Consider the following 25,583-nt stretch of genomic DNA (forward strand, 5'->3'; position numbering starts at 1 on the left):
TAATAAAAGTTAATTTATAATTATCAGAATATATTAAAGAAGTCTGATTTGAATAAACACTAGTGAGAAATAATAATAGTAGTAACATAATAATAGTGATAATATCTTCGGCTAGTTGCGGCCATTGTGCCTCTGGTGAACTTGGAATCCCAGAATATGTTTTTTAAGGTGCAAATGCTAAAAAGAATCTCAACTAACTCATTGGTCAACCACCCATCAATGGTTAAATTATTATGGTTATCTTCCTGAAATTCCCTTTTTAAATACTAAGTTCTGTGCCTTACCTATAAGGCCATGTCATATTGAGAATTGTTAACAGAAGTATTAAACTGTTGTAATGCCATTATACTTTGGGGTTGTATTGGAAGTGATTTAACATATTAAAATTTGATCTTAATAAAAAATGATGATGATGGCTAACTATGCAACTTGCTTTTTTATGGAAACTATTGACAAATCAGTATTTTTGGGTTTTTTTCCTTCTTAAATTTTATAATTCTAGGTGTATTTTATTTGAATGCAGAAAAAGGAAAAAATATTCAACTTCATTTCCAGTATTTTAATTTAGAGGATATTAATGATGTTGTAGAAGTCAGAGATGGTAAAGGAGCTGAGTCTTTATTTTTAGGCAAGTATATAAAATATATCAATATGTGTGAAAAATTGTACTGAATTAAAATACTTCTCTAATTATGCTGTACTTTTAAAAAGAGTACACAGTGAAAGATATACAGTATACAGTGTTTTTAATAATTCCAGAAATCTGTAAATCCCATCAGTTGAATGTGACAATATCATTTTCATTCATAAAAATGTTCAATAGCAATAGTATTGCAGATAAAATGTGATATACTTTCATACATAGAATTAAACTTTTATGTTGATTGATATAATTTAATTTAATTTAACAAAATTGGAGTATTGGAGAAATTAAGAAGATTCTGGTGTGAATATTTTCTTTATCGTGTATTATTGCATCAATGTGTCATTTGCCATATGATATGGCAAAGATTACTGGAAGTTGTGATAAATTCTCAGAGAGAACTCTAATAGAAAATCATTTTTTCTGATATATTATACAGCCTGGATCTAGTCCAGATAAATTTTCCATCCCAAACTATAAAGGAAGTGCATATTTTAAGTTACACTACATTCAATATCATCTATGAATAAAGAACATTTAAGGTTTAGCATTTGTCAAAATATTTCAAGACTTAATCAGTATTTTGAAAATTCAGTGTTTTTCCTAGATTAAGCTTCAAAGATCATCCATCTAAATATGGATGAAAAAAGTAGAAGTAGACCTTTTTCTGTCCTATATGTGTTTTATTTTCTATCATTCTGATGTGTAACAAAATTATATTAGTCTTTGGAGTAATGATATACTTTTCCTTGCTATGAAGCGGTATATACTGGAAAATCCCCATTGCCAGATATATTCTCTACAACTCACCAAATGACCGTGCTCTTCATTTCGGACAAATCTGTAACCAGAAAAGGATTTGTAGCCAATTTTACTACAGGTTACCATCTTGGCATGCCAGGTGAGTTTCCCATATATCCCATACCACACAAAAGCATAGGGAACCAAGAACAGAGAGAAAATATATTCAATTCAATTCAATATGTTCAATTCTTATGACTTCTCTTTGATTCATTCTTGTTTTACATTATAAATTATACATCAGCAGTCTAAGTCAGTGATAAATTTTCACCTGCAATATAATCTTGATTACTTATTGATTAATTTGTTGATTTTACTACATTATACCTCCCTAATCAAAGCATATTTGTATAAATTAAAAAGAGAAAGCAGAAAATAATATACCAAACATTTTAAAGAAGCTATGTACAAAATAAACTTATTAAAAACAATGAAAAATATGGAGCCCACTACTATTTCATGGAGTAGTATGATTAGCAACCAGGAAGCAGTAGATTAATAATTTCTTTCTTAGCTTTAGATCCCACTAAATTCCTCCATGAAATAGGCTGTGCAATAGCTGTGGAACAGTTCTTCAATTCTGTGTACTGCATTGTGCAATTGAGATAGTCATGGTTTTTCAGTTTTTCATGATTAAATGAATCATGGCTTAGAGCAATCGAAGAACTCTGTCTATCTTTACTTCATAAATGTGTTTTTCTAATTCCAAAATTTCTTGGAAGTAGCTTTTCAAAGACAAAAGAGCATGAGGGCAGGGTGGAATTCAAACATCTTTCTGGCTACTTTTCTTCATTACAAATTAACTATGAAGTAAGAAGAACAAAGACAGTAAACATTGGGGTTATTGTAAATATTATTGGCCTTTAGCTTGGTCCCTCTAAAAGCTTTCTATATTAATTGCAGTTCATATTTATTCTCAGTGTTCATCTCTTGAAATTACTTGGCTATTGTGTATCAGGAGTAATATATAATATATGTGAAATATTTTACCTTGTACATGAGAAATGAGAAATGTGCTCTGTGTTATAAAAAACATTAAAACTACTGATTTATTAACAAATTTTCATGGACCACAGTCTCTTTGTCTTCTTTATTAACAGCTTCATGCGGACTGAATTATTATCAGTGTGGAAGTGGAGAATGTATACCCCAGGCTCACATTTGTGATCAATTCCAGCACTGTAAAGATAATTCTGATGAAGAAGATTGTGGTAAATATTTATAAATAAATAATAAAAAAAAAATATTTCTAATCCAAAATTCAGGGAAGGTAACTATTTTCAAAGGGAGCCCTTTTAAAGCCCGCTGTACAGTAAAGTAAAATCTCAAATGTACCTTGGGTTCAGTGTGTAAAAGAAGAAAAGGAAGACATGTTCTTTGATGTGAATGAATGGTGAAATTCTGAATAAAAGAATAGGAATGTAAAAGAAAAAAAGAAAAACCCACACATTCTAGCAACCAGGTACTGGGAAGCTGCTATTCTTGGGCAGATTTTTCACCTATCCCTTTTAGAGAGGAGCCTATTCTTTTAGAAAAGAGGCTACCCAACCCAACCATCTCACTAAAAAAAAAAAAAAAAAAAATCTGTACAGAGTTATCTTTCACCTGCTTGTGTGCCTCTCCTTTTCTAATAAAGGAGAATATTTGTAGCTCAGTTGAAATGTGGGGTCCTTGGTGCTCTCTGAGCTTGGTTATTTTCTTGCAAACATTTTGTTATTCAAACTAAGTAACATCATCAGCACCAAGGACTCCTGTCTTGTTCCATGCAGTGAAAATAGAAAGTATTAGTAAGTGAGGACTTCAGCCTGATACTTTGAAACCAAAATATAATTATTTTGTTTTAGGGCCTCTTTTTGCACATAAGAGTAGGGGTGCTTCTTCTAGTGCAGACTTATACATATTCTGCTCAGCATGTCCAAAAAAGCATTCTTAATCTTCTTTTCAAGGAAATTTAGGACCAAATGTAAGCCCAGTAAAAGTGTTTGACAGGAGTATAAAACAGCTGTGACGAGCCACATTTCAACTGTTTCACAACACAGATGCAAGTTACTTTGACAACAATGACAGCTGTTGTCACAGCACCATCTGTGAAGGTAGTTATTTACAATATTAAATGTTCCGTGCACAGCTCTGCTTTACATAAACTAAAAATAATAGACTCTCCACAGCGTTTTATATGCAGATCCAATAATAAAATGATGCTGAGGGCTGGTTTTTAAAAAAGTGATAGCAGTAACAGTTAATCATCTGTAAGAACTGACAATGGTTTGTGTGAATAGATGCTTAAATTTGTAGACCTAGTTCTTTGCCTCATATTGGATATATCTTAAGTCTTAGTATAAAAATCTTAAGACATTTCTTGTCAGGTATCTTATCCTCACTTGTTATTTTGTCTCCCACTGTGTTTGTTGAAGAGGGAAAAAACTTTATTATTGCTTTTCATAACAGATCCTTAATCAAAACACACCAAGCATATGCTGTATAAAAACTGGGAACATTTTGCAAAATTTTCTTAGCAGGTTAATGAATTGCAGTACATGGAGTAAATACAGATCCAATAGGCTTATGGTTGAATAGTAGTGTTTCTAACATTCAGACCCAAGTTAAAGATATAATCCTCATTTAAACATATGGTCATATGTCTAATCATGCAAGCTTTTCTAAGTGTTCCTTATTGGTCCTATTTGTGGATATCTGCAAGTTACTTAATGCAATTTCTGCCTATATCACCATACTTACAGGGGTACCATAAATTATAGGTTAGGAACATCTACAGCAAGGGTGTCAAACTTAGGTCATCACAGCAGTATCACGTGACATATCAGGAATTTTCTCCCCTTGGCTAAACTGGATGTGGGTGTGGCCAGCACATGATACATCCGGCCCGCAGGCTGCGAGTTTGACAGTCCTGATCTAGGGCATTGCTTCTTAACCTCATGCTAACTGAGGAATTGTGGGAATTGAAGTCCATATAACTTAAAGTTGCTGAGGTTGAGAAGCACTAATCTATAGGGCTAAAGACTTCTTCCTATGGATTATCCAAGTCAGGGGTGTCAAACTCAATTTCATTGAGAGCCACTTCAGGGTTGTGTTTGATCTGGGGGGGGGGGGCAAAGTGATCACGGCCATAGCCATCTTGACATCACTTGTGTTGGAGGCTCCTATGATAGCCTGAGCACTCTGCCAGCGAAAACAGGCTTTCAAGGTCTGTTTTCTGTTTCGGCAGCCTCCTGCAACCCACTGCCAGTGAAAACGGAACTTGGGAAGGTCATGTACTGCCCTTGTGAGCTCTGTTTTCAGCCGCAATGGGCCTCCTGCAGCCTTCTGCCAGAAAAAATAAAACTCAGAGGGCCACACATGGCCCTCCCAGGCTCCATTTTCAGCCGCAACAACCTCCTGCAGCTCAGGGAGGCAAGCTGCCTCCCTGAGCTCTGTTTTCACTGGCAGAGGGTTGTAGGAGGGAGTTGTGCCAAAAAGGGAGCCTGGGAGGGCCGCATGTGGCCCTCAGAAAATGTGTTTTCACTGGCAGAGGCACCACGGGGTGTTCCTTTGCTGTTTCCATTGCAGCCCTGTGGGCCAGATCTCAGCATCTACAAGCCAGATCCCGCCTTGAGTTTGGCACCCCTGATCTAAGTGTTTCTAAGTGTACTATATAATGTGTTTATCATCCAAAGGCCCATGGGTCCTCAATTGGTAAATACACTATTTATATGGATCCCAAGTAATTGAAGAACAACTATGGAACAATCAGCACTAAACATATCAATGTGAGCCAGGAAAATGGTGCACTTTTTTAAAAAACAATGTTCATTTCAAAATCTAGTTTTATTACAGCATTTGATTTCGATTTGGATGGGGAAAACAGGAACATGTTCAAATCATACCTTTTCACAACTGCTAAATTTGAACTTGATCATATGCAGTTTGCTATGAATAAAACTAATCTTCCATCTGTGTTATAATATTAAAACTTATTTTTATGACAGTGCGCTTGATCAATGGTTCTCTCAGCTCCAATGGGCTAGTCCAATTCAAAATTGAGACACTATGGTTTACAGCTTGTGCTAATGAGTGGACAGAAGAATTATCAACCAGTATCTGCAATCGGTTAAAACTAGGGTAAGTAAAGTTTTTGATTATATTTATCATATACTTTATATGACAGATATAATATTGGCTTGGAAGTTTGGAAGAAAGAGCAGGTATAAAGCTCTAATGTTCTGCATAATGTATAATGTACCTGGCTTTCCCAGTGGCATTTTCAGCAGCAGAAACTTTCTTCAAGGACTAAGGCATGTCTGCTTAATGTCAATTTGATTACACTTTAGTCAGGAAAAAAATGTTTATATGGAAGACAATTTAGATGTTTAGCAGCACATGCCGAATGTTATTATTATTATTGTAGTAGTATAAGATATATTATGCATTTAGTTATTCTTTTGTTAGCCCTTTAATATTAAATCTATAACTGCCATTCACTGGAAATACAGATTTTATATAATAAGTGAAGGCATATTACATATAATTGAAATTTACTTGCCAAATCCAGAATAGCTTTGAAAACTTAGAAATCTCCCTTCCTTCTACTATTTAAAAGATCTCTTTTAAAAATAACAACAATGACAATAATGCTAGCAATGATATTTTTAAGAACAAACTCATACACCAAAAAAAAAAAAAAATCCCTGTAGAAAATAAGAGAAGGAAAAAGAAGGAAACTAATAGCTTCCAAATACTGGTTTATTAGCCATTAGTATTTTCATAGTTGCTTTATCTAGTTCCCAGTATATCTCATCAATTTTTAATGACTTCTATTAAATTTATTCTGACATTCAGTACAGAATTTAGTCTATATTTTCATTTCCTCAATATGCAAGAGTAAAACATGAAGCTCTCTATGTACTACTATAACATTGTATATTAACATTGAATAATTACAGTGGTAACTGAAGAGCTAAATTGTAACAATTTACCTTCTCTCTCCTATAACTTTCTCCCCTACCACCATACCAGCATTGTTATATTGGAACCCAGCCTGCAGATTATGTTTTTGTTCACTTATAAACACATATAGAGTTTTATTATTATGCAGACTTCTTAATCACATTTAAATGACTACAATATTTCCATGTCTAGATCAAATAGATGGATTCACAAATGCAAGTTCTTAATTTGATATAGGGAGAACAATATCAACAAATAACTAACTCTATTTTGGCCATCAGTTTGGGAAATTTGTAGCCCAAGTCCAAAGTAAATGCCAGGTTTCTCTTTCTAATTCCTTGTAGAAGTAGAAGTATTGGCATATTTTGATTGTTCAGTTTAGCATATTTCTTCATAAGAGTAATCGTTTCCAAATGTGCTATAAAATATGTTTAATAAGTAATTTCTTTATCTTATTAAACCACAAATAATACAGCACAATAATTTCTATATTGTTATTATAATTAAAAGGATATCTTTTAAGCAAAGCTTTTCCTTTTAGAAGTGGGAACGAGTCATCTCCTGTCGTGTTTACTGGGCCAGGTCCATTTGTAGAAATTAAAAAAGTAACTAACAGCAACTTCACACTAACACCAAGGTAAGGTTTTATAAATGACAGTTAAAAATGGCAAAGTAAGTATAAGTAAATCATTGAAAATATGGTAAGTGGGAATTTCTATTTTTTTCCCTTTTCTTTTTTTGCTCCTTAATACTCTTATTATTTATGAATAAAAATTGTCAAAAGGTATAGAGATTTCAATAGAAACTAACAAACATTTACAGAATAAATAACATTTATTTGTTTGTTTGTTTGATTATTATTTATTTATTTATTGAATTTATATTGCTGCCTATTCACCCATGATGACTCAAGGCAGTTTACAGAATATAAGACCACATTTAAAACAATAAAAACTAACAAAAAGAATCAGATAAATTAATATAGTACAATATAACAAACTCACCCCACACCTCCCACCCTGGTGACAGCAGATCACATGAGCCATTTAATGGGCTCCATCCTGTTCTGGGTTCACCAGGCCCACTGGCAGAACCAAGTCTTCAGCGCCTTCCGGAAAAGTATTAGAGTGGGGGAGGGCATTCTAGTCTTTGGAGGAATGAGAGGGAGCCACCACAGAGAGAAGGCCCTTCTTTTGGGTCCCACCATGTGTATCTCCCTTGGGAATGGGACCCGCAATATTCCCTGCCTCCTCACTCTGATGGGCTGGGTAGATGTGACTGGCAAGAGATGGTCCGTCAGATAACCTGGTTCCAAGCCATGAACAGCTTTAAATGTGACAATGAGAACCTTGAATTGCATCCAGAAGCAAATCGGCAACCAATGCAGCTCCTGCAGGAGAGGTGATACATGTGCACACCGGGGTTTGCACAAAACCATGTGGGCCGCTGCATTTTGCACCAAGTGGAGCTTCCGGATGCTCTTCAAGGGCAGTCCCATGTAGAGCTCATTGCAATAGTCAAGACAGGAAGTGACTAGTGCATGAGTGACTGTGAGTAGGGACTGTTGGTCCAGGAAAGGGCATAACTGGTGCACAACCCACAGTTGCACAAGGGCCCTCCTGGCCACGACCACCACCTCCTCTTTGAGCAGGAGTCATGAGTCCAGGAAAACCACTAAATTACAGACAGGATCTGTTTGGGGTAGTGCCACTCCATCCAAGACCAAAGGTGTCAATTCTCGTTGAGCCAACAAACCCCAAACCCAGAGCCACTCGGTCTTGCAAGGATTTAGTTTCAACCCGTTGCTCCCCATCCAGCCCCTAACAGCCTCTAGGCACTGTGAGAGAGAGGACACAGCATCACTTAAATCACCATGGGCCGAGACATACAGCCGAGTATAACCATATTGGTAATACCTCAGTCCATGGTGATGGATGATCTCATCCAGTGGCTTCATATAAATGTTGAATAGGAGCAGAGAGAACCGAGCCCTGCAGAACCCCATAAAGCAGTGGATGAGGGCTGGATCTCTCCCCTCCTATAAAAACTGACTGAGAGCAGCCGCAGAGGAAGGAAGTGAACCAGGATAGCACAAGGCCTCCCACTTCCATCCCCCAAAGCCACCCCAGGAGAATACTGGAGTATTGAAAGCCAGTGAGAGGTCAAGTAGAGCAAGGATGGATGGACTACCCCCATCCCGTTCCCACCAGAGATCATCCAAAAGTGCGACCAATGCCATTTCTGTCCCAAAGCCAGGACTGAATCCTGACTGGTAGAGGTCGAGATAATCCTTTTCATCCAGAAACTTCTGGAGCTGCCGCACAACCACCTTCTCAACAACCTTCCCCAAAAAGGGAAGATTGGAGACAGGTCAGAAATTATCCAACCAGGTGGAGTCCAGCAATGGCTTCTTAAGTAGAAGTATTTAGAACAAACAGTCCCCTCACTAACATCAACTGATATCAGTCAAAATAATGATTTTTTGTAACCACTTAATATTCTGATATTAATAATCAGTTTTGTAATAGAATTTACAACAAGTAACTATGGATATGGCAACAATGTGGAATCCGTTTGCCACTTTCCTTCTTCTGCAAAGGCTTTAGTTTACCCCATATGCAATTATCTATCTAAACACCGACCCTTGCATTTCCTAACAATCATTACCAGAGTAAATCCTGCTTAGATTTTTTAGGTCAGCCAAATCAGTTATGTGTTGCCATGTATCTTAACATATGAAGACTTGCCAGCTTTAAGTTTTTTGTTGAGCAAAACTGGAGAAGACCTCCAAGATCACCTTCAACTCTACTGTTCTATGTTGTACTAATATAGGATTTGGTATACAGTATATAGGAGTATAATTTTTAATTGTTATGTTATTAAAGCAATAGTAGTAGGGCATATTTTTAAAAAATTCAATTCATCAAAGAGCTTTGCATATATATATTTTTCAATTTTTCGTCCAATATAGATTTTGAAAGGAAAAAAATGGGAGAATATTTGAAAAAGAAGATAGCACTTGATTGGAAAAGGCATTTCAATCAAGGACATTTCTTACAAACAATAGAACTGCCAATTCATTTCATTCCCATAGAGAAAAATCATTTTGATAAACTCAAGGGAAAAAAATTGTTACAGATTACCTTTACAGTATGTCCCTATATGCAACTTTATTTTGTTTTTGTTCTTTTAGTCATCCCAGAAATCTAATAGAAACTAAAAATTTAGTTTTATAATCAATATGGTAAAATAAAAGTTTTGATGCTAGGCATGTTTATTGGTATTGAACAGTTAAAAGTGAATTAAAGGTGCCTCAGACTTAAAGATTGGATAGTGAGATGTACTAACTTAATATTTAGTATTAAGTTAGTACATCTCATAAAGAAATAAACAGACTTATATTTTACTTGTAAGAAAAGGAGCACAAGTTAGTGCTAGCCTCATTTGTGCTTGTATTAAACAATACATTATATACATCAATAATACATTTTGCAACAGTGTTTATTTCAATCATTGTATTTACTGTATAAGAATGTTATTTGTTTAAAAACATATATTGCTTATAATCAAATTTAAAAGAACAATAAAACAACAATAGTTAATATAAAACATGTTAAAATGGTTGGATGTAAAAAAAAAAGCTATTGTTTACACAGGAACAGTGAAAACAATAGTTCCTAGGTGCCTAAATAGTATAGCAGTAGGTGACCCTTAAATGTGGAAGATTATTCCAACGTGGAGGTTCCATCCCCAAGAATTGTGAGATCACGATTCATAGTCCTGCAATAGGAGCTCATTGCTTAATCATAGCAATATTGTATCTATAACAGAAGGTCATATAGAACATATCTTGGGATTAAAGCTTTATATGTTAAAAAATAAATGAACTTAATATCTAATTGAGGTTAATATATGGTGTCTTAGTGACACTATGTGACTGACCTTGACTGAACAAGAAGCTAAAAAATGCAGTGCCTGATCAGTACATGGGCGGGAAATTTAATAGGATGCCAGGACCCTAGGCTAGATTAAAAAAAAAAAATCCTTCTCAAGAGAAGAACAGTGGCAAACCATTTTGAATTGCAATCATAAAAATTACATCCATGAAGTCATCTATGCAACACAAGGACTTGATCTGAATTTTTTTTTTATCCATGGAATACAAGGATACAGAGCAGATCTATGAGGTATTAATTGTTAGCAGAGTCTCTGTAGTTCTTTTAAAAATCTTTGTTTAAGCAATTGTATCTCAGGAATGCTGGAGTCAGTCTGACCCAAGGGATCTGTATTTCTTACCATGTCATATTTTTATAATCGTTTTCATGTTTGTTTATCCCAACAAGCTCTAGAACAGTGGTTCTCAACCTTCCTAATGCCGCAACCCTTTAATACAGTTCCTCATGTTGTGGTGACCCCCAACAAGGGGTGGATTCTAAATTTTTTTACTACCGGTTCTGTGGGCGTGCCTTATTTTGTGGGCATGGCTTGGAAGTCATGTGACTGGGTGGGCGTGGCTAGCTGGTCATGAGACCGGATGGCCATGGCTATGTGTATAGGGACTACTCAGAGGGCTGAAAAAAGTCATTTCTGACAGGTCCTCGCACTTTTGACTGGTCCTCACACTTATGACCATCCTCACATTTATGCCCATGCAGCATTCTTAACAACCGTGTCACTCATTTCATAACTGCTTCTCTTCACCATGGTGACAAGATAGGGCAAAAACGTAAAATGTGAGGACAGTCGTAAGTTCGAGAACTGGTCAAAAGTGCGAGGACCAGTCAGAAATAACTTTTTCAGCCCTCTGAGTAGTCCATATGCATAAAAGGATACAGCAATAGAGAGGGATGAAGGAAGGGAAGGGAAATTAGGGTAGGAGGGAGGGTAAGAGAGGGAGGAAGAGAGGAGGAGAAGGAGAAAGGAAGAGGAAGTAGGGAGGAGAAGAAGAGGGTGAGGAAGAGAAAGTAAGAAGGAAAGAAAAGAGAGAGGTGGTAGGTTTGAGGAGAAAGATTGCTGTACAATAAAAAAGATGAAAGGGAAGAAAGCCAACCCCTAACAAATATAAAGATATTAAAATAAAGAATGAATTGTTAAACTTTAAAGAATAAAAGAGAACAAATATGAATAAATAACAATAATTAGAAACACACATACAAACATACAATGTATTTTCTTTGAACAGAGTATTTGGCCGGTTCACAAATTTAAACAGTGTTTAGTCATTTCAATTAAATTTACAATTTCTATATTTCCTTTTTGCCATATTTATTCCTCATCTATTTTTGTAAAAAAACAATATTACCCTTCATCCTCATCTCTAATCTTAATCAAATTCAATTTTTCCCTTCTATTCTATATTATACCCCTTCCCATTGTCTATTTTTATATCTATACTCACATTGGTTAATTATGTAATATTACAGTTGTTTAATATAAATTCAACATTTTAATATAAATCAATTAGTTATATAACTACCTTTTTTGTATATTAATCAATATGAACATGAATATTCCAATTATTTCCATGCAATCCAATTTGTTACAAATCAATTAATTATATTTACCAATAATAATAAACCAAATAATTTCCCCCATATATTCCTCCAAACCACAACTTAACCATTTCTGCTTTCAGAAATATACAATTAATAGTATCTCAATTATTACAATTCCCTAATTAAATAGAGCTTTTTTTCTTTTGTGTTTTAAAATCTTGAACTTTCCTCTTTTTCCCTAAATTTCCCATTGTTTGCACCTACCTTTTTTGGTGAAGAAAAAGAAAAGAATTCTGCCTGCCTAATTTTCCAATGTTGCAGCAACAGCAAAGCAGTTTCAGTTTCGTTTTTCAGCATAGCTAGGGGAAAAAAAATCTGCTCAAGCAAGCAGCAGAGCCCTGAGCAAAACAGCTGAGAGCAAATCAGCTGAGAGTCAGGAGCCGATCTAATCAAGGGCTAATTAGCCTATGCTGAAGCTCCACGGGCCAATAAAATTACAAAAAAACACCGAACCATTTGTTAAATTGCTGGCTCACCCACCCCTCGCCCACCACTATTTATTGGCAATAAATAGTGGTGCGGAGGGGCACGGCAAGCCAGCAATTTAACAAATGGTTCAGCTGTACCACTGGCTATAGGGCGGCCCTTTGAAGTCCCGCGGCAAGAATTTGAACAGTTTTTTTTTCCTCTAGCCATCAGCTGGGACTCCGGAGGCAGCAATAGATTGGGAGTGGGCAGGATAAGCGAACGGCCGGCGATCCAACAGAGCAGAGAGTGAGGGTGAGTGAAGGCATGGGGGGGAGCAAGAGAGGGTTTGGTGACCCCTGTAAAATGGCCGTTTGACCCCCAAAGGGGTCGCGACCCCCAGGTTGAGAACCGCTGCTCTAGAACATAGCATATATTGCAACTGAATTGAAGTCCACATATCTTAAAGTTGCTGTGGTTGAGAAACCCTGATCTAAAGGGTGAAAGATTTCCTCCTCTGGATTACCTAAATCATGGGTGTCCAGTCTTGGCAACTTTAAGACTTTCATGTCGGCTGGGAATTCTGGGAGTTCACAAGTCTTAAGGTTGCCAAGGTTGGACACCCCTGATTTAAATGCTTCTGATTGATTTCTCTACTATGAGATGGCATCTATGGTGAGGCAAAGTGCAATGCCTCTCATGACATCATAGCACAAATCATGAGATTTACATTCATTTGTCAGTTGTCGTAATCTCATTATGCAGTTGTGCATATGTCAGCATTTTGACATAGTTGTTTGCTACTGATAACCATGTTCTAACTCCAGTTAGTATAGGTGAAGTTAGCTCAAAGCTCTGCTAGTCCTCCCTCTTTTTCTTTCTCTCTTGGACTTTAATCTTCTTGACTGATGAAATATTCTATATTTGAAAGCTTGCAGTGATTGTAAAAGGTCAGTTGATTCACTCGGGCCTACTGTGTCTTTTAATTTTTACCTCTCTTTACACCCAACATTGTGTTTCCTTTGGTCAGTTTCTGAACTTTTATGGAGAATATTATATATGTAAAAGTAGTATTGTTTTCCATCAAGCTGTTTAAAAAATGGGTCATAGCAACAAGCATATAAAATGATAGATAATTATCAGCCAGATAATTCTAAAATTTATCCTTTTCTAGGATTAATTACTATGGATAACTATATTGGAAATAATTGACTTTTTAAAAACATAGTCATTCATCAGCCTAGAGAAGTCAAATGATATTTTAGAGTATTTACAGAGCTTTACAATTTCCGTTGATAAATGCAATATTGTCTTTGATTTAAAAAAAATATACATTGTCTATGTCTTGGACTTTATTACCTGATTTGTACTCTCTTTCTAGAGTAAAGTGTTTGAATAATTTGGTGGTTCATTTGCAATGCAGCGGTAAAGGTAAGTTTACGAAAAATCAAAAATTCAACATAAAAGGGTAATTGTTTATGTTTTTCCCCAATACATTACATTTTCTATTTACATTGTTGGCTTCTTTCATGCTCAAAAAAATATTTTTCATGTCATTTTTAGGATCCTTCAGAATTCATTCATGTATTTATGTTTTTAAGAGTATAATATTTTTTCACTATTTTGTTCCATCACTTTATGTATTTCTAAATGTATTAACATGATAAAAAAAATACAGGTAGCATTTAGCATCAGGAGGGGAGGGGAGAAGAAGAACGAAACAGATTTTGTTGTATTTTTTGCTGTTGCTGTTATAATAGTTGGCCATTTCTCAATTAGACAAAAAGTATACTAATTTTTCACCTAACCGTGATAATTTTCACTTTTCTAATACTTCTAATACCTTGAATTTCTATAGCAATTCCTTTTCCATTAGTGAATAGGAATTGCAATAACAACAGAAACAATTTATAACAAAAATATTATTTACCCAGTAATAGTTTTCACAAAAAGTAATACACAGTAAATATATCATCTTAAAATATTTCCAAAAATTAGATGATAATGTTGAGTTATGAGAAGCCTTCAACATTAAGGATTAACTGTCATAAATATTTAATAAAAATGTTACTTTGAGCATTATATCTATCCAGATCAGTGGTGGGTTGCTCCCGGTTCAACCCAGTTCGGCTGTGCCGGTAGTGGTGATGATATGATGTCACCAAACCGATTCTCTGTGACTGGGAGCTGGGCCCACCTGCCCCCGCTTTATTCCTACCTTTATTTCTTTGTTTTTAGCCCGCCTGATAGATTGGATTGCCCACCTCAGCTGGGCAGAAACCTAACGCACTTGAGTGGAGTGCAAGTTTGGTGTGCGTGCGAGCGAAGTGAGCATGCAGCGATTGTGCACAAAGTGTGTGCACTAAAAGAACCGGTGGTAACACGGGTTGAAACCCACCACTGATTCAGATATGTGTGTACACATATCTGGATCAGTGCTTAAATATGTTTAAGATCTCCGTATATTTCTATATTGATCTAAGAAAAAGTTTTGTATAGTCCTCAATTTATGACAACCGAGCTCAAAATTTATATTGTTAAGTGAGACATTTGTTAAGTGAATTTTGCCCCATTTTTCAACCTTTTTTCCCACAGTTGTTAAGTGATTCACTGCAGTTGTTTAGAAAATGCTTTTAAAAGAAAACAAAAGGCTCTGACGATCAGGCAACTCATCTGGGATCGTCAGAGCCTTTTAAAAGCATTTTTTACAACGTCTTTGGCTGAAGAGGTTGTAGAAAAAATGCTTTTAAAAGTAAAAAAAAAGAGTTGGCCATGCCCACCCAGTCACATTACCTCCCACCACCACCAAGCCACCCCAACAGAACCGGTAGTAATAAATTTTACATTTCACCACTGATCCATCCAATATTTATCTGGCTAGCATCCTTGCAGCAAACAGCAAACAGCCTGCCTCCTCCATGTATGCTGCCTCCACCAGGGAACTCTGGAGTCTTCGACTCTGAGCAGCTGATCGGCGGTTGGATCGGCTTCCCGGAATACTGCCAAGCAGATGTTCCAGGCAGCAGGGATCGCTGCCACCATTCGCTGCTGCTACCTGTCACCCATATTCACATTTTCACCCACTTTTGGGAGGAAAAAATGTGTGTCTTATGGAGCAAAAAATTCTGTATTTCTCAGAATGCATACTTTTCACTTTTTATTTTCCTTACCCATAGCTTGTGGGAAAAGGATGATTACCCAGAAATCTCAACCAAAAATTGTTGGTGGTTCTGATGCTCAAGAAGGTGCTTGGCCTTGGATAGTCTCACTGTATTTCAATTACAATCCCTCCTGTGGAGCTTCTCTTATCAACAATGAATGGATACTCTCAGCTGCACATTGTGTCTATGGGTAACTTTATTTCCAGAATTCAACAGTTCTTACATTCTATATCTTCATGTATTCTTCTTTTTTTAAAAAAATGTGGATGTCATTATTTACCTGACTTTCATGGAGAGGTAAAAGATAAAGTAGAGACAAGGTACATATAGCCCTTGGCTTTCTAATAATATAAATACAGCATCATATCTCATATTACAGTAAAGAGAAGATCAGCGACAGGGATGCACAAGAATTTAAACTTCTTATATCAATCAATTCCGCATAGAGTTCACTTGAATACTTACTATAATTATTAATAAATGTAATAAATATTTTCCCAAAATATACAAAAATGAATAAAAAACACCGTTCATAAAAAAGTTTTTACCTTAAAAAAGTGCTTAAGAAAAGCACCAGTACTATGAGTGATACTCATTCAATAAAATCCATTACTAGGCTGCAAAAATATGAAGCACTATGAAAAAGACAGGAAAGAATTGGAATATTATATATCTCTTTTCTGTCATCTGATAGTACTGGTTTTTGCAAACTAGATGAGGTACCACTACATGAAATGGAACATTTGCACCAGTCCTTTCCTTAAATAATCTAGCTCACATTTCAAATTGAGCCAATGGCCCTATTTGCTTGAATCTAATTATCAGGTCTTGGATTCTGATAAAAACAATCGTATAATCTTATATTAATTATATTTTCATCCTGCCTTTATTGCTTTATAGGAAGGGGTGAAATGCTCTGAGGTCTGCTACCGGTTCACTTTGCTACTGGTTTGGTGCGAGTGTATATGCGGGTTCGTGCCAAATGCGCGCTTTGCACACATGTGCACCGCAGGCATTACCGCGCAGTGTTGAAAAAGGAAGCTTAAGTAGAACAGTGAGAGGGGGGGAACAGCTGTGCCGCGTGTTTTAGATTTGCTAGAAAGCAGGATAAATCGTGCGGCACAGCTGATCATTGGAAATACCGATTCGCCCAAACCGGTAACATTTTTTTACTACCAGTTTGCCCAAACCAGTAGCTTTTATTACTACCTGTTCAGGCGAACTGGTCCGAACTGGTAGCATTTCACCCTTGTTTATAGGTAACTCAAAGTGGTGAACACATACCTAATACTCCTTCTTCTTACTTCTATTTTCCTCACAGTAACAACCCTATGTGATTATCTTATATCAATTCTGGTACATGCAAATGTGTTGGACTGATAGAATATTTAAAATTTATAAGAACAAGATATCTAAATTAGAACAGTTTCAAGGAACTTATTTATCTTCATATATCTAATATTTGTCATAGGAGACAATGAACTATGGCAAATACCTGAGAGGAATATAATGAACACTCTTATTCCAGAAGAAGAAGCAGTTTCTTGTAAATATTTGGTTTATAGAAAGGCAAACAGGACAGAATTTATTAACTGGTTCTGAATAAAAAAAAGAGGCCCACCTCTGAATATTAAAATATGTATACCCATATTTTAAGGAATGCTATAAGAGCTATAAGAACTATTACTCCTAATGCTTTTAAAACATTAATTGGGAGTTAGTTGGAAATTTTTCCTGGCTCCATCAGCACTGTTCACATTATGCATTGCAAAAGCTGTTTATAGCATATTAAAATGTGAACTTTTTCTCGTAATGTTACTAAGACATTCAAAGCATTTCATTACTAAAAATGGAATCCAAGGGTGGTGATTCTTCAATTACTTTCAACCTTACATCTCATTAGTTACAATACAGTTATAAGTAAATCAAGAATGATTTAATGTAGTTATCTGCATTTTAAAGGCTATACTAGCCTAAGTTTTCCATTTTAAATGCAATCAATTGTATTCCTCTGAAGTTTTGCCAGATATGTGATTAAAGAATGTCTTATAGGAAATGCATCTTAACCATCCATCTGAAACACATCTAAGTAAATATGAATAATGTTCATATTTGTCTCATAAGAATTTGCAATATTTGTTATCAGTAACAGTGGTACTCAGGCTTGCGCTAGCATATTTTATGATGCCTGTATGATTCTCTATCATAATCTGAGCTGCTCCTGTCCTAATAAAGGCCATTAGCTCCTCTCTCTTCAGAGCTATCTTGTTGCATATGTATTAGATTTCTGCACTGTCTCAGCTACATCACTGCTGGCATATCATTGCTCAATCACAAGACACATTTTTCATAATCAAACAGTTCATCTTATACTTACTCACCACATTGTGAGACATTATCTCCCTAAGGATGCAATATGATTCAACACAGTAATATACATGGACATGAAGCAATAAATTTGGAAACAATGTTCAAATTTGTGTTGCCTATGCCGACAAATTAATGTGGGTTCTTTAATCTATATTTTATTAAATTCTACAGTGTATTACAAACATGATAGATTTTGTGTAAAAATATGAGTCCTTTATTAAATGTGGTAAATATATTGATTTCACAGAAAGTAGTACCATCTAAGCAACGTTGGCTAATTTGAGAAATTGTTCAGATCTAATAAACAGATGGAGAAGTGATCTTTAAGAAATTCAAGAGTTATAGGCCTCACTGAGACATTTAAAAAAGTCATGAACTTCCATATTGCTGATAAGTAATATAGATGGAAGTGACAATAAAATCTTTGGGAATGAAGTTTGACTCAAAGGAGTGTTTGGCTTACTAATGTTGGTAGCATGTCTAAGCAATTTTACATATAATTTCAGTTTGGCCTATTTTAACATTTATAAAAAGGAATATATGAAATGGATAGAATTCAATATTGATAAACTGCTATTCTTAATATTGAGTCAGCATATATCTATTTTAATATATTAATGCATATTATATTCCTATGATCAATATATATTGTCATAAATATATTATACTAGTGACATTGATAATTGACAAAAGAGAAAATAAAATAGAATATTGCTAATATTGGACATAATATTCACACAATTGAAAGGATAGGCTCCTCACCCATTTTTGTGAGAACTGATCGAAAATAATTTTTAATTTTAAGTCGTTTACAAAAACCTATTCTTTAGTTGTCAGAAATTTGGGAACATTAGATGTAAAACAGGAATAAGTAATTTGAGGACTCTTAAAAGTTTGATCCCCGACATACATGACCAGTGGAAAGAGTTTGTGGAACTGGTATCCAAAATATCTGGAGATTTAAGCCTATCCCTGACTCCCAGTAGTACTGAAATCAGTAAAAGTTGTGTTTGAACATATTGTGTCAATGTGGTTCAAATGTTAAAATATACAAAAATTACATCTCACAAGCTATTTCAAGCCATAATTTAAGCATGTGTTATTTTGACTTAGGAGGAATTTAAAACCATCTCGGTGGAAAGCAGTCCTTGGCCTGCACACAAATCTCAATCTATCATATCCTCAAACAGTGAGCCAAGAGATTGATCAGATTATTATCAATCCTCACTATAATAAGCGAACAAAAGACAGTGATATTGCTTTGATGCATCTCCAATTTAGAGTGAATTACACAGGTAAAATGATTTTCTGCTGCAGCTTTGCCTTTGGGTTATTAACAGATTAAGATCTAAATCTAAGAGATATTTTTAAAAATTAACTGTATTTTCCAATAATCAACATAATAAAAGTGGTAATCCAGCTAAATTTCTTTGAGGCTTATTTTTCAGTGAAACAATGCTTGCAATGCGTTATTGAAGATTGGAGAGTGCAGGTATAATTGTTCATTTCTTTTATACAGATTATATTCAACCCATTTGCTTACCAGAAAAAAATAAACAATTTTTGCCAGGCACTAAGTGCACTATTGCTGGCTGGGGAAGAACCACACAGGAAGGTATGTCATAGTAGTGTTAAATCTTTTTCTTCATTTTATTATATTTTCCTGATGCAATCACTATAACTTAAGAGTATAAAAACATTTCTCTTTCAGATGTATCAACTGTCATAATATTAGACTACATTTTATGAAACAGATCCGTTGAAGCTTTATATTAATTTTCCATCCAAAGTAATGATTGGGAAAATGTACATAAGTGTTTTTTTCCCCAAAAACAAACAAACTTTGATTTTTTAAAAAATATTGTGTAGCTGTTACATTAAAAGTAGAAAAAGAAAACCACTAAAATTGTTGGCCTCTCATATAAAATGATAAACTAATCCTAAAGAGGTTCAGATTCCCACACAAAAGCAATTTTTAATGATTAAACAGGAAATAAAGATAAATAGGATTAAAACAGATATTACCATAGAAAATTCTTTTTTTTATTATTTTAATAAAGGCATCTTGAATAACCAGATAGTAAGTGAACTACATAAAGGATACATATTATTGACAATAAATTAGATTTAGACTAGAAATACATTTCAAACAATGGAAGCCACCACTGAGAAGTCCTTATTCATTATTCATAATTGCAACTCAACCACACATAGCCAAGGAACATGGAATATGGCCTCAAATTAGCAAGTAGATTGCAGGAAACATAGAAACATATAGAAAGGCGATCCTTGGTATCCCCAAGTGGCTTTAAATTTAGCCCCCCCAATAAAATAACTAACAAAGAATGCAGCTAAACAGCTAAAACTAATTTGCTTAATAGTGCAATGCCTTAGAATGGTTATTTTTCAGTTATGCATAGATCTTCCCTATAGCATATTCCTTGGCCCCCTAGTAGGATTTGCAGTTAATAACGCATATACTTATTTTGCAATTGCAAAGCACAGAAACTTTTCTAAATTGGGATCAATGAACTCAAACTACAACATAATATGAAAAATACACATAATGTCACCTAGGTCCCAAGCCCTCAAGCTGACCATGCACAATAAATGTCTTTTGCAGAACAATATTTAAAGGTACTAATAAATAAGGGAAGAACAAGCATCATGCAGCGCTTTCGAGACCAGATTTATTATGGCATAAATGGTAATGGACTAAAGCCTACCTCATTAAAGGAATACAGTGATGCACGAAATGTTGTGCTCCATTGTTACTACACACATGGGTGCAGAGAATAAAAATAATAAACAATGTATCTATGCCATAATCGATCTGTTTCACTTTAAGATGCCACAACTATCAGCTATTTTATTCTTCCAGCTGGAGTGTACTTATGTCAGAAACACTGAATGACAGTGAATTAAAAAAGCAGAAGTGAAAAGTGAGAGATATTTACTTCTGCCTTCTATATGTATTGTATTAATATTATGATTCTCTGCAGTGGTGGGTTGCCCCCGGTTCGCACGGGTTCTATAGAACCGGTAGTAGAACCGGCAGGAGGCTCCATCCACTGACCCCAACAATATCAGAACGCTTCTGTGCATGCACAGAAGCTTCAGTGCATGCACAGAAGAGTGCACGTGCACGGGAGCAAAGCGAGCACACCCGCGCGGCCCCGTTGCGAACCGGTAGTAAAGGTAAGTAGAACCCACCCGATTCTCTGCAATTACAAATCCAAAGGTCAACCCTGTAAATCAGGGATGGAATGTCACACCACCTAATCAAGCACTTTTTTAGAACTAATACTTTTTGAACTTGACAAGCAAAAATAGATAAGGGAGGGAGGAGCAGTTGCTAGAGCAAGTTGAAAACTAGAAAACTGTAAGAGCTTCTTATCTGTGCCATTCTGTGAGCTCGCACTAATCTGCTCCTATAATCCACTATGGATTTTGTTTACATTTGTACTGAATTGTGTACTGCAGTATTACAACTGTGCTGTGCATGAATAGAAGCTCCATCTGGTTTCTGTGCAGCATGGAGAACTGCATGGAAACCTTTTCCATCTCTTGCAAATGGAAGCTTGAGCTGGAAGGTGAAGATCAAAGTGGTAAGAGAGCCACATTACTTACATGATGTAGCTTTTGGGGAATGAAATTCCAATGGGGCTTGCATGGGCCTGCTCCGGAGATAAGTCATAGAGTAGAGGAATGGCTGAATACTGTATATTATTTGACTTACGTGATATGTATCATTTTATCAGTTAAACAATATATGTATTTCTGGTTTTCAAATAGATTCAATCTCAAGTATATTGCAAGAAGCAGAAGTCCCTCTTGTAACACATCAGAAATGCAAGGAACTGATGCCAGAGTACAATATTACTGAAAACATGATATGTGCTGGGTATGACAAAGGTGGAGTTGATTCTTGTAAGGTAAATAGTAACAGTGTTTTGCAGTCATTGTACAGTCAATTGTGCACCATTGTGCAGTCAATAAATAATTCATCAGTTTTTCTGATTCTTTTTTATAATAGCAAAAGCACTGCTTCACAGTGCTTTTACAGCTCTAAGTGGTTTACAGAGTCAGCATATTGCCCTCAAACAATTTGGGTCCTCATTTTACCCCCTTGGGAAGGATGGAAGGCTGAGTCAACCTTGAGCCTCATGAGATTCGAACTGCCAAATTGCTGTCAGCCAGCAGTCCTCAGAAGTATCTTGCATTCTAACCACTGTGCCACCATGGCTCTTAAAGTAATAAATAATGTAAAATTTATATTACATTATATAAATTTTAAAATGAGATTAAAATGAGATTTAAAAAATCCCTTATAACTTTACTTTTATCATAATTACATCACTGCTATTACATTCTGCTTTCATTTACCATTTTGTTACTTTGAATTAGTTTGAAGAAAGTATTTTGAACATTTAGAACTCCATCAAGGAAATAATAAAATAATCCTTATTATTACATGTGATGTACTGTTATCAAAGCCAGTGTACTGTGCACTACATTCAGCAAAAGGCTTTTCACATGGCAATCATAAACTATTTTCTCCCGTACTGAAACTAGGAAATGAAGCTAGTTTAATACATTTAATACATTTAATAGCTGCGGTATCACAGTGGTTAGAGTGCAGTATTGCACTTCTGCTGATTATTTACGGGACCGCCTGCTGCCACCAATAGCCTCCCACCGGCCAGTATGCTCTCATAGAGAGGGGCTCCTCCGGATGCTGTCGGCCAAACAGTGTCGACTGGTGGCCCCTAGGGGGAGAGCCTTCTCTGTGGGAGCACCTGCTATCTGGAATGAGCTCCACCCGGAGATACGGAGGATCCTGGATCTACGCACCTTTGGCCATGCTCTCAAGACTTTCCTATTTCAACAGGCCGGCCTGGCCTAACTTTTTCTTTTCCTTTTTAATTCTAATGATGAATTTTAAATTTGTCTTAAAAACATTGGGCTTCTTTAAATTGTCACGGGCCAAATTATTTAATCAGATTTTATATTGTTTTTAAATTTTGTAATTTGTGTGTTTTATCTGGCTGTTCACCGCCCTGAGTCCTGCGGGAGTAGGGCAGTATATAAATCTAATAAAATAAAAATAAAATAAAATAAAATAAATAAATAAATCACTGGCAAATCGAATCTCACCAGGTTCAAGGTTGACTCAGCCTTCCATCCAGGGGTGGGTTCTACTTACCTTTACTACTGGTTCACAATGGGGCCGTGCATGCGTGTTTGCTTTGTGCGCATGCGCACTCTTCTGCACAAGCGCAGAAGCTTGTGCGCATGTACAGAAGCATTTTGATGATGTCAGGGTCAGTGGGCAGAGCTTCCTACCGGTTTTACTACCAGTTCTATAGAACCGGTGCAAACCGGGGGCAACCCATGACTGCTTCCATCCTTCCGAGGTCGGTAAAATGAGGACCCAGACTGTTGGGGGCAATATGCTGACTCTGTAAACCTCTTAGAGAGGGCTATAGAGCACTGTGAAGCAGTATATAAGTCTAAGTGCTATTGCTATTGCTATTTCTGTCCAGATTCAAATCCATTATTCAAGCTTGGCAATGTTGCTGGCTAGGTGTTCTGGCTAATGGTTACCAATTGATGGATTCCCCCATTCTGCATATGTTTTAGAAAGGAAGCCATCATATTCCTTTTCTTGGGACGGGGAGGTGCATCTTTGAGGTCATGTAGTTTTCACTGGTAGACTTCTTGCATCAGTCTTGTTACATTGATTCCTTTCCCCTTGCCTCCTTATGCTTAAGTCTTTTACATCTGGCATATCTCCAAGTATGGCAGCAAAAAAATATTACCTTTTTTCTTATCATTTTGGCTGAAAGGAAAAAAATAGTAATACTATTATCAATTTAACAAGGGAGAGAGGTAGAGAAGGAATGAAGTTTCATTCAAAATTTCACTAGTCCATCAAAGAACCTATTCAAAAAAGCATATTCTAACTATTGAAATCCAATAGATCACTAGTTCTCCTTGACCAGTTATAATTAGTGCTTCAGAAATTATCAGAAAAATAAATCATACATATAATCTCTGTTTTTATCATTATAAAATATTATAAAGCACCAAGGGATTAAGGCTTCTGTGGATGTGTTCTTTTCCTCATATGTAGAATCCCCAAAAAAGCTACATACAGCAGTAACAGTGACTGCAAGCAATTAACAGAAATAGCAATAGCACTTAGACTTATATACCATTTCACAGTGCTTTACAGCTCTCTCTAAGCTGTTTACAGAGTCAGCATTTTGCCCCCAACAATCTGGGTCCTCATTTTACTGACCTCAGAAGGATGGAAGGCTGAGTCAACCTTGAGCTGTTGAGACCAAACTGCCAAACTGCTGGCATCCGGCAGTCAGCAGAAGTAGCCTGTAATATTGCATTCTAACTACTTTGCCTTCACAGTTCTTACATAAAAATACATAAATTGCAGAGATTGAGTTGACATAACAGCAAAGAAACAGCATGGCCAGGTCCATGTAGACACAAGTAATAGACGTAACTTTTGGAGCAGAGCATCAAAATATGGTTGAAGGTTGCCTCAATGCCAAGACAGGATCAGGGTGATAGATAAATTCATTTCAGTGAATTTATCTCACTGAAGCATTTCCTGCCCATGGTTAACAAGTTGGGTAAAGGAACTTTATGAAAGGCATTTCTTTCTTCAATACTTATATGAGCATCATGACATAACTTACACAGGCCAAGTATGTTTCATTTAAACTTATGACTTACAGAGAAGCTTGCAGAAATATTATATAAAACTGACAGTTGTCTTATTAAACAGTTACATTCATAGTAATAGTGTTGTCAACAATAATAATATTTTAATTTTTCTTTGTCATTTCAGGGAGATTCCGGTGGGCCTCTGATGTGTCAAGAGAATAAAAAATGGTTTCTAGCTGGTGTAACATCCTTTGGCTACAAGTGTGCACTTCCAAATCGCCCTGGAATTTATGTAAACGTTTTCAAATTTGTAGACTGGATAAAACGTACCATTAATTATTAGCAGTTTAAAAAAAAACCTAGAAAGAATATAGGATTGAAAAAGAATGTGATTAGAGTATCACATTCTGCCAAATAAAGTTTGGCAGAATCAAGCAAAAAATAATAATTCAAATTATGGCCATGTTTGTGTTAGAAGTGATCTGAACAAGTACTTGAAAGTTTCACTGACATTTATCCAGAAATTGCAATATTTTCTTCCAGCTACTCTCTTAATGCTTGAATAAGAAAAAAGAAGGGTAGCTCAGATAACATACTGATTTGTTGAAAGTACAACCCTCAGTAAAACTGTGCCTTTACACTTACTGAGAAGAACAGTTGATGACACCATGAATTAAACTCTGTATAAGAGTCTTTTGCAGATAGGCAAAAGACAATAGGCTGTGAATACATTTAAATAATAATAAAAAAAAATTCTTTTGTAAGAGATTTACAAATGACTGCTTTTTTCAATCAGTAATATTTCAGTATATATGTCATTACTAAGGCTCCAATCAGAAAACCTCAGTGATATACCTCCCCAATCATTTCCCATTAACTCAGTTTATTAAGAAAGTAGTCAATGCAAAGTGTATGTATAGTTTATGCAAAAATTCAGGATATAGTACTGATTAGCAGTACTCATGAAATACTCATGTCTAGTCAAATTAACTAGAAAATACTATGGATCTAATCATT

The 25,583-nt window shown here is 35.7% G+C and overlaps 1 protein-coding gene across 1 annotated transcript in view; it reads left to right on the plus strand.

Annotated features, from left to right (window-relative positions):
* Window positions 1–24,909, plus strand: part of TMPRSS15 (transmembrane serine protease 15) — a 117,332-nt gene extending 92,423 nt beyond the window's left edge. Inside the window, exons 19-29 of the mRNA XM_070943634.1 lie at window positions 503–628; window positions 1,404–1,544; window positions 2,545–2,655; window positions 5,431–5,563; window positions 6,930–7,025; window positions 13,730–13,779; window positions 15,525–15,699; window positions 18,993–19,174; window positions 19,399–19,494; window positions 21,675–21,814; window positions 24,751–24,909. Coding sequence (XP_070799735.1) covers window positions 503–628; window positions 1,404–1,544; window positions 2,545–2,655; window positions 5,431–5,563; window positions 6,930–7,025; window positions 13,730–13,779; window positions 15,525–15,699; window positions 18,993–19,174; window positions 19,399–19,494; window positions 21,675–21,814; window positions 24,751–24,909 — 1,409 coding nt within the window. The remainder of the gene's footprint in view (window positions 1–502; window positions 629–1,403; window positions 1,545–2,544; window positions 2,656–5,430; window positions 5,564–6,929; window positions 7,026–13,729; window positions 13,780–15,524; window positions 15,700–18,992; window positions 19,175–19,398; window positions 19,495–21,674; window positions 21,815–24,750) is intronic.
* The last annotated feature ends 674 nt before the right edge of the window (window positions 24,910–25,583 follow it).

This window comes from Pituophis catenifer, unplaced genomic scaffold (genome assembly GCF_029215685.1).
Source record: "Pituophis catenifer annectens isolate HBS135680 unplaced genomic scaffold, rPitCat1.0.hap2 SCAF_4, whole genome shotgun sequence".
NCBI lineage: Eukaryota > Metazoa > Chordata > Lepidosauria > Squamata > Colubridae > Pituophis > Pituophis catenifer.